Raw genomic sequence first — 8,686 nt, 5'->3', positions numbered from 1 at the left:
AGGGGAGAGGGGAGAGGGGAGAGGGGAGAGGGAGTGAAAAGGTATAACATTTGAAATGTAAATTAAAAAATCTAATAAAAATATAACAAAATAAAATATAGTAAGATAAAACAAAAACTATCACTTCAAAGTTGAACAAGGCAAATCAACAGAAGATAAAGAGCCCAAGGAAGGCACAAGAGTCTGTGCCATTCAGTGAACTCATATTTTCTGAGTGAATAGCATTCTTAGGCAACTATCTTCCAACCACTTCCAAATGGTAAGATGATTGTATACATCATTTACCTACATTCATCAGTTATCAATATTTTCTAGATTTGCTTTTTCCTCATTCTACAAGTAGGGATATATCTACCCATATTCAAAATCTTCAACATTAGTTATAAGTAGGTAATGTAATATAGTATGTTATGTAACTAATAATTTCAGCATGAATAGACTGAGATTAAGTCATGGTGAATGACCACAATATCAGAATATCTGCATCCAAGAGCTGAAAACTTGGTCTAAGAAGGCCCATGAAATTACATATGAATTTCTATATCTGGTTCTAGTCAAGGTTCACATGCTTTTTTTTGTTATTTGTATCTCTTTAACTTAAGTTTGACCAGACATTATCCCACATGCCTTTTATTGGTGGTTTTATTTTGCTGTTCATGTAGCATACTTTACTACATGGAGGCATTTGGTTGTTGACCATAATTAAATCATAATAAGCATTTTTATCAGAGATATAGTAATGAGGTATTGTACACTGCCTATTGGATCCATGAGATGCAACATTTGTGATGATGAATTAGGTCACATGGTTGAGCATAGACTGCCAGATTTTCCCATTATAAATGTTCCTTTGTCTTGTAAGTAGGAGTTTGCCTTCGTAACGATTCCTTCAGATTATTTGAATGGAATATTTTTCATCGAACCTCATCCAGTAGCTTCACAATTGATTGATGTCTTTGGTTGCATATACAACCACATAAGTAATGCCAAAATGTAATTTTTCTATATATCTATTCTTTTTTTTTTTTAAACTTTTTTTTTGTTTTTTGTTTTGTTTTATTATTATTTTCTTTATTTACATTTCAAATGCTATCCCGAAAGTTTCCCATACCCCTCCCCCCACCTCTGTTCCCCTACCCACCCACTCCCACTACTTGGCCCAGGCCTTGCCTTGTGCTAGGTCATATAGAGTTTGGAAGACCAAGGAGCCTCTATTCCCACTGATGGCCGATTAGGTCATCTTCTGCTACATATGCAGCTAGAAACACAAACCCAGGGGGTACTGGTTAGTTCCTGTTGTTGTTCCACCTACAGGGTTGCAGCCCCCTTCAGGTACTTGGGTACTTTCTCTAGTTCCTCCATTGGGGACCCTGTGTTCCATCCAGTAGCTGACTGTGAGCATCCATTTCGGTGTTTACCAGGCACTGGCATAGCCTCACAAGAGGCCGCAATATCAGGGTCCCTTCAGCAGTATCTTGCTGGCATGAGCATTAGTATCTAGGTTTGGTGGCTGATGATGGGATGGACTCCCGAATGGGGTACTCTCTGGATAGTCCATCCTTTCATCTTAGCTCTAAATTTTGTCTCTGTACCTATAACCTTTCATGAGAGTTATGTTCCTTATTCTAAGGAGGAATGAAGTATCCACAAATGGTCATCCTTCTTGATTTTCTTCTGTTTTCCATAATGTGTCTTGGATATTCCAAGTTTCTGGGCTAATATCCGCTTATCAGTGAGTACATATCTAGTGACATCTTTTGTGATTGGCTTACCTCACTATCTATTCTTAATGCCTTTTAAGATTAAAGTCTTAATTTATCTTATATTCTCTTTCTCTTTGACCCTGTCTAGTCCTGTTTATCTATCTATCTATCTATCTATCTATCTATCTATCTATCTATCTATCTATCTATCTATCTATCTATCTAACTATCTATCTATCTATCTATCATCAATCAATTACTCCCCACCATGTATGTGTGTGTGTACATGCCAAAGCATGCAAGTAGATGTCAGGAGACAATTTGTAGGGGTCAGTTTTCTCTTCCATGTGTTAATGGAAATCGGTTGTCAGAATTTATGGTAGGTAGCATACCAGATAGAGCTATCTCTCTTGCCCCATGTCACTTTTTCATATTTAGTTAGAATTCTCCTGTAAGGTTATATCGTCTTACTCCTTGTTCGTTGCTTATGTCCTGATTTTGCAGGAAAGTGAATAGTCCCTGAATAAATGGAGGAATAAATTCTGACATGGCCATTTGAAACATAAATCACAGTGTTAAATAGTTTGCTTGTCTGAAAAGTCAGAACAATTATGAGTGTTGTGTAAATCCTTTAGAGCGTTATACCTTCAGTGTTTACCAAGAGGAGGGGCTATAATATATAGATAGATAGATAAATAGATAGTTGATAGACAGACATTTGAGTGTCTGCAAGACATGCTCAGACAATCTGAGAAGGTAAAACTATTATCATGACAATTTAACATTATTTCTTTCACTGCATCAATGTTTCTACATATGGTAAAGATGTTAGCATGCAAGCTTCTGTGTCTTTAGCAGAAAGAAAGCAACGTTACCAAGTTGTCAGATTATTCATGAAGAATTCTGTAATGAAGTAGTAAATGTTACTAACTTCATAAACTAATGACTTTCTCCTATATGTCATTTTAATGTTTTCTGTAAGTATGATAAACAGTATGATGCAAATATGTGTAACATACTCCTGAAGTGTAATGACAGAAGAAACACAGTTCTTTCTGTGACTGTTGAGCTCTGAGCTGAACTAGCATCTACTGAAATAGGAGCTAAGTGTTATATTAAAAGAGACTGCCCTGTGACTTATAATTTTTCCTTCATTACTTAGCATGCATTTTCTATAAATGAATAAATGATGACTATCATTTCAATGAATAAAGTTGAGTTTTGTTGTTGTTTTATTGGAAAATCTTCCAAGTTTCTTGAAAAACTAGAATACTAAAAACAAATGTGGAGATTTGTATCAATTACTTTAAACTTACTGATTACCTGTGAGTAATTGAGTCACTACATGTTTCAAAAGAACAATGAATAAAAATACTGAATGTTCAAAATTACTCATGGGTCCTTGATCCAATCAAAGTGAAAGTAAAAAAATTTAGTATAGAAATGTACAAAAAGATTATTGGTGTGGTTTCAGTGTCAGTTAGGAAATAATGCCCTGACATTTTCAGAGTTGTTGAATAAAGTAACCAAGCCACAAAGGACTTTATCTTTCAAATCAAGCTTTCACTGTTCTGTTCCCAAGTTTGACTTATCAGTTTATGTCCCTTTGCAGAGTGATCTTCATGTGTCTTAGAAGCCAAACCTACGGAATATACAGTATTGCAAACTAACATCTCAAAAACATGACACTTCAGCTGTGTAAAACACTTCTAAGGTGTGTCTAGGAATATGTGTAAATTCAACATTTATGTGACATCACATCCTATTACTAAAAAGTTCTAGAATGTGCAAGTCAGAGGAGAAGAAAATACCACCCATATCCATGCACTTTACTAACAAATACAAGTGGGCACCTTACTTCATGTGTTTGGAAAAAACTCAGAAGTTTTCAGCACTCTGACTGAGAGCTATACAGGTACTTAATAGCTCTAAAGAAATTCAGCATTCTCTGCCTTAAAATCCTAGCACATGGCACAGTGTGTCATACCAGGTAGGCATCCAAATGTTTGTTGATTTGATATGAATATTGTTTTGCTGTAGTGAACATTGATGGTTTCTTTTCTAATGAGTGGTACTTATACATAAGCTTTCTATGGGTTAATTGTTTGAACTCTAGAGAAAAATATATATCCCAAATCATGCAGTGCCTCAGACCACTCTACAGTATTTTTCAACATGGGTCATGTAGCTCTTAGAGTTTGTTAGGATGTGAATCAGCCATAGAGAATGCAGATTCAAAGTTGCATGTTGAACAGGGAATGTACAAAGACTGACCCCTAAGATAATTTAGATAATTTTAGTTAGACATTTTATTAGCATCTAATACACACACACACACACACACACACACACACACACACACACACACACACGCCTCTCCTACGGAGACAGATACTTTGTGAAGGCACAGACTATGCCCATTTTGTCTGTATTATTTACTGCCTAGTTCCTACAGCCTAGAAAATTCTTTACAAAATCAGAAGAATAATGAATACTTTCTTACTATAATACTAACAAATTCCCTGATCCTGGCAAATGACATGAATGTTGTAATTGTTAGTATATCTTTTAAAAATACAATTCTGTGATATAATTACTATATATAAAATAATACATATGTACTAGGGTATTAGATTCCATGTTCATGAAAATCAAGTAAAATTAACATACACATTACCTTTACATAGTTAGTTATGTATATGTGTGTAGTGAGATTTTACATGCTTGGGCTTAGAAAACTGTAAGTATAAGATACAGTATTAGCTCCCATTGGCAGTCTGTGCACTAAAAGCCAGAAATTAATCATCTATTATTAAGCTAGAGAATAATTAACATATTTGTTACTTTCTGCATCTTGTCTTTTGCCTCATTTTAAGCTTGCTTAGAATCTTTGACAGCAGGTTTAATGTTTCAGCTTCATTTGTGAAAGTTATTAGGTTCTTAACATCTTTATATAATTTTATTATAATATCATTAATCTTAGAGAGTATTTTTAGCAGCTTGTTCTTTATACTGCCTTGCATCCACTTTCTTCATGTGCAATAGACAGTGGTGTCTCACTATAATGTGGTTGAAATTGTTTTATCTTTGAATAGATTTTAAAATACATTCTTGCTATTTAAATTATTCAATGAGTGAATAAATAAAAATATAATATATTGCCATAAAAGTCAAAAATAATTCTATTACTTTTATTTGTCTCTAAATTGAAAAGTATAAAATTTAATCAGGTATACTATTGAATATCTAAAAATATAAAGGTATCTGGGTTGAGAATGTGGCTCATGATCCTAACTCTACCCTTAATTTTGCTAAGTCATCCTTGGTCATAACTCATATATGAGAAAGCTTACACTACATGTACTCCTGAAAAACATAGGCATGAAAGCATTGTTTTAATATGTTAAATAGGTGTCATAAACAATAATAATTGCCATTTTAAATGCCTTAAAAATTTAAAGTTGTTTGAGCTTCATTTAAAAATATAGAAATAATGGTCTATTATTATCTCTCTTGGAAGATGAGCTAATGATGGTGTTAGGCTCATGATGATCCCTCAGAAAGTGGTCCTTAATATATATTAATAGTACCATAATCTGATTTTCTGAACTGGAAGCTCAACTGTTCTTTTCCTTCAGTTTCTATTTTCAATGAGGGGTTCTATTTTTTAAATTAAATGTTATCATTTCCAATTAAATAAACTATCTTTTTTTCATAGTATTACAAAACACAGGATACATAAATTAAAACTCCAGTAACTTCCTTCCTCAGCCTAAAGATCTTTCCATATATCTAATTGAAATGTGAAAGTTATTAGTTTTTTAAGGTTTTCATATAATTTTATTTTAATGACATTAATCTTAGAGCGTATTTTTGACAGCTTGTTCTTTATACTGTCCTGTATCCTCTTGCTCCCATATGCAGTAGATAGTGGTGTCTCATTAAAATGAGGTTGCAATTGTTTTATCTTCGAATAAATTTTATACCGCATTTTTGCTACTTAAAGTATTTATTCATTCAGGATCCAAGGTGACATTCTGGTTCCCCTTTCTTCACTCCATTCTACCTTTATCTTTAGCATATATCATTTGCCTTTGGATCCTATATTTGAGGATGGTGACCAACACCTTTATTTCTTACAGAATGTGTAAATAAACCCCAAAAAACCAAAGGTAGTAATTTAGTGTTAAGAATGCAATGAAGTAAAAACAACACAAATTATGTGGATTTTGAGCTCACTATTCTGTTATTTGAACAAACACAGATTCTATTTAAACACTTTCACAATAGACAGAAGACAAGAATGTTCTAATGGGAACATATAACACCCAGACACTAATAAATACCAGACAATTCTATCAGTACATCAAAAATGTAATAGTAAGTATTATCATATTTACATATTTGCAGAAAGACCTTGAAGAAGCCAAAGGAGTATAAGAAGTAAATTGCTTACTTACAGGGATACAACTGAAAAAATTGGTCCTTTTTTGCTGAACTTGAGGCGTTACCCTGGTGGGAAGAATTCTTCTGGGAAGCATTCTGCGGTGTCTCATATTCAACAAATAATCCAAATAAAACAATCATAGCAACTTCCAGGCTTATGGCCATGAGAGGGAATTTGAACCTCATGACTGCAGCAAAGGACAGAGTTGCAATGAGAGCTTCACAGGCTGTGTAGTGTTGATAAGAGCAGAGGACTGCTCTGTGTGTGGAATTAGGTTGCACACACAGAGTTCAGAGCATCCCGGGGACTTAAAATGCTCCACCCAATGGAAATGCTAGATTCTGTAATGTGATTATTTTGAATGTTGAGGGATATACTATGTAGGTTGTCAGAGGCTAATGTCCCATACAATGTAGAATGCGGTATATGTGTTTAGATTCAATTGACACTTCTTCAGTGCTTATTAATCACTGAATATTCTACTAGGTTCTATAAAAGACATAGATTTGAACAAAATATATAATGGGCTTACCAGTTTCCTTGAAAAAATTGAGAATTTATTTGAGAAAGTAGAAATATAAGCAAGCGGTTGTATGAAAACAAATAAGGGATGAAAGAATATTTACATTATATATTTAAGATGATCAGAAGAGTTCAAAATTCTCATCATAGTAAGTGAGTGATGAAGAGAATTGGAAATACTAAGGGATTCTATTGGACTAATATGTAAAATATTTAACAACTGTATAGGCATTGAGTTAACATAATATGCCCTATAAAACAAAATAAAAAAATTGAAGAATATAAATGCTACTGTTGTATTTAATGGTATTTTGTCTATGGTTTATTATAGTAATTAGAGAATATACATTCTACCAAAGCATAACTTAACGTTTAATATGCTTTATCTTAAGCTAAGATCACTAACTTGTAAAGCTAAATTGGTATGGATTCATGGTTTTTTTTCTCTAAAACATAGATGGAACAGGCTACATCTTAGAAAAACACGGTATATTCAGGGTATGGAAATTTGTTAAGGAAACTTGGAAAACAGTGATATTGGAAGGGAAGAATGGGGTGGCCAGAAATAAATATGTATTATTGATTGTCTATGTCATCAGGGGGCCATGCATGCATCATTGAGGATGCTGGTGGTTATCTCGTTGGCTACAAGATAGAGCATACTAAGAACCAGCTTTGCCAGGTGATACTTTTCAACACTTACACGGTGTCTTAGCCACTGTTCAATTGCTGTGAAGGGACATCATGACCAAGGTAAACCTTACGAAATAAAGCATTTAATTGGGAGCTTATAGGAAGCAGACAGGTATGTCAATGGAATAGTAGCCGACAGTTTTACATCCTAAACCGCAGACAGAGAGAGAAGCATTGAGCCTTTTCCAATCACAAAAGCCACCCCAGTGACATAACTCCTTCAATAATGTGTATATCAGCAAGGCAACCCCTCCTAATCCTTCCCAAACAGATTCACTAACTGGGGACCAAACATTTAGAAATGGGCCCATTGTGGGCCAATCTCATTCAAACCACTACACACTAATTTACACAAATGTCAATACATAAGATGCAAAAAAATGTATTAGGATGTATATTTTCACCTAATTATAGAAGAGAATGAATTTAGTCAGAGAAATAGCTGTTCCACTGTCTTGACAAATGTTACCAATGAATTGATATGCAGTCCCAAATTGCCATGTGGGTGGACGACTTTTCTCCTGACCTGGGATTTTTCTCCTAGTAGAATATATTCATGTTTTGAGAAAATAAAGATAACAGTTAGCTAAATTTAGTCTCTTAGTCCAGTTTCAAAAATTTCTACGGAAAATGTGGAGGAAAATGCAAATGTCTGATAGATCATTTATAGTCTATAACCTGCCAAATGTTTTTGTTTTGTTTTCTTTTGTTCTTTACAAAGCGTAGTTTGGGATGCTGGAAGATGGTTCACTTGGTAAAGAACTTGCTTTGCTCCACAATCTTTCACTAAGTCCTAAATGGGATGTCTTCATCAAATATCTCCCTTCAAAGCTCAGGGATCTATGGAGAAGAGAAGACAGAAGGTTTGTAAGAACTGGAGGTGGTGTATGACTTCAAGAGACAGCAGCATCCATCTACAACAGGACTGATAGAAATAGGAACTCACAGCATGTGTAAGAGCTGTATGGGTTCAAAATGCACAAAAATCCTAGCATTGGGGAGAAGTGAGCACAAAGCTCACATCTAACCATGAAGATAACTCCAGTTGAAACCTTCTGGGAAAGGGAAAAATCAGATTTTTTCCCCCAATGGTTTGTCAGTGAGTATATCAATCACACTCCGGGGCAGAGCTCATGCCCAGGAATAGCTGGCCAACAAAAAAATAGACTACATGGTGGTTTCTATTTTTATGAGCTTTTTGTTCTGTTTTTGTATTGGTATTTTTATTTTACTTGTTAGTTGATTTGATTTTTCATTTCCCTCCCTTTCTTTACTTTTGAAGAGAAAGGGGAAGATAAATATAGAGCAATACAGATAGATG

At 34.3% G+C, this 8,686-nt stretch overlaps 1 protein-coding gene across 1 annotated transcript in view; it reads right to left on the bottom strand.

Moving 5' to 3' along the window:
- The window catches only part of Rhag (Rh associated glycoprotein), a 27,926-nt gene extending 21,573 nt beyond the window's left edge, over positions 1–6,353 (bottom strand). Inside the window, exon 1 of the mRNA XM_021218182.1 lies at positions 6,164–6,353. Within this exon, the coding sequence (XP_021073841.1) occupies positions 6,164–6,335 (172 nt within the window). The 5' untranslated portion in view covers positions 6,336–6,353. The remainder of the gene's footprint in view (positions 1–6,163) is intronic.
- Between the last annotated feature and the right edge of the window lie 2,333 nt (positions 6,354–8,686).

The sequence above is a fragment of the Mus pahari genome, chromosome 18 (assembly GCF_900095145.1).
Source record: "Mus pahari chromosome 18, PAHARI_EIJ_v1.1, whole genome shotgun sequence".
Classification (NCBI taxonomy): domain Eukaryota; kingdom Metazoa; phylum Chordata; class Mammalia; order Rodentia; family Muridae; genus Mus; species Mus pahari.
Note: the sequence above shows the minus strand (reverse complement) of the source record. Positions and strands in the feature narration are given on the sequence as shown.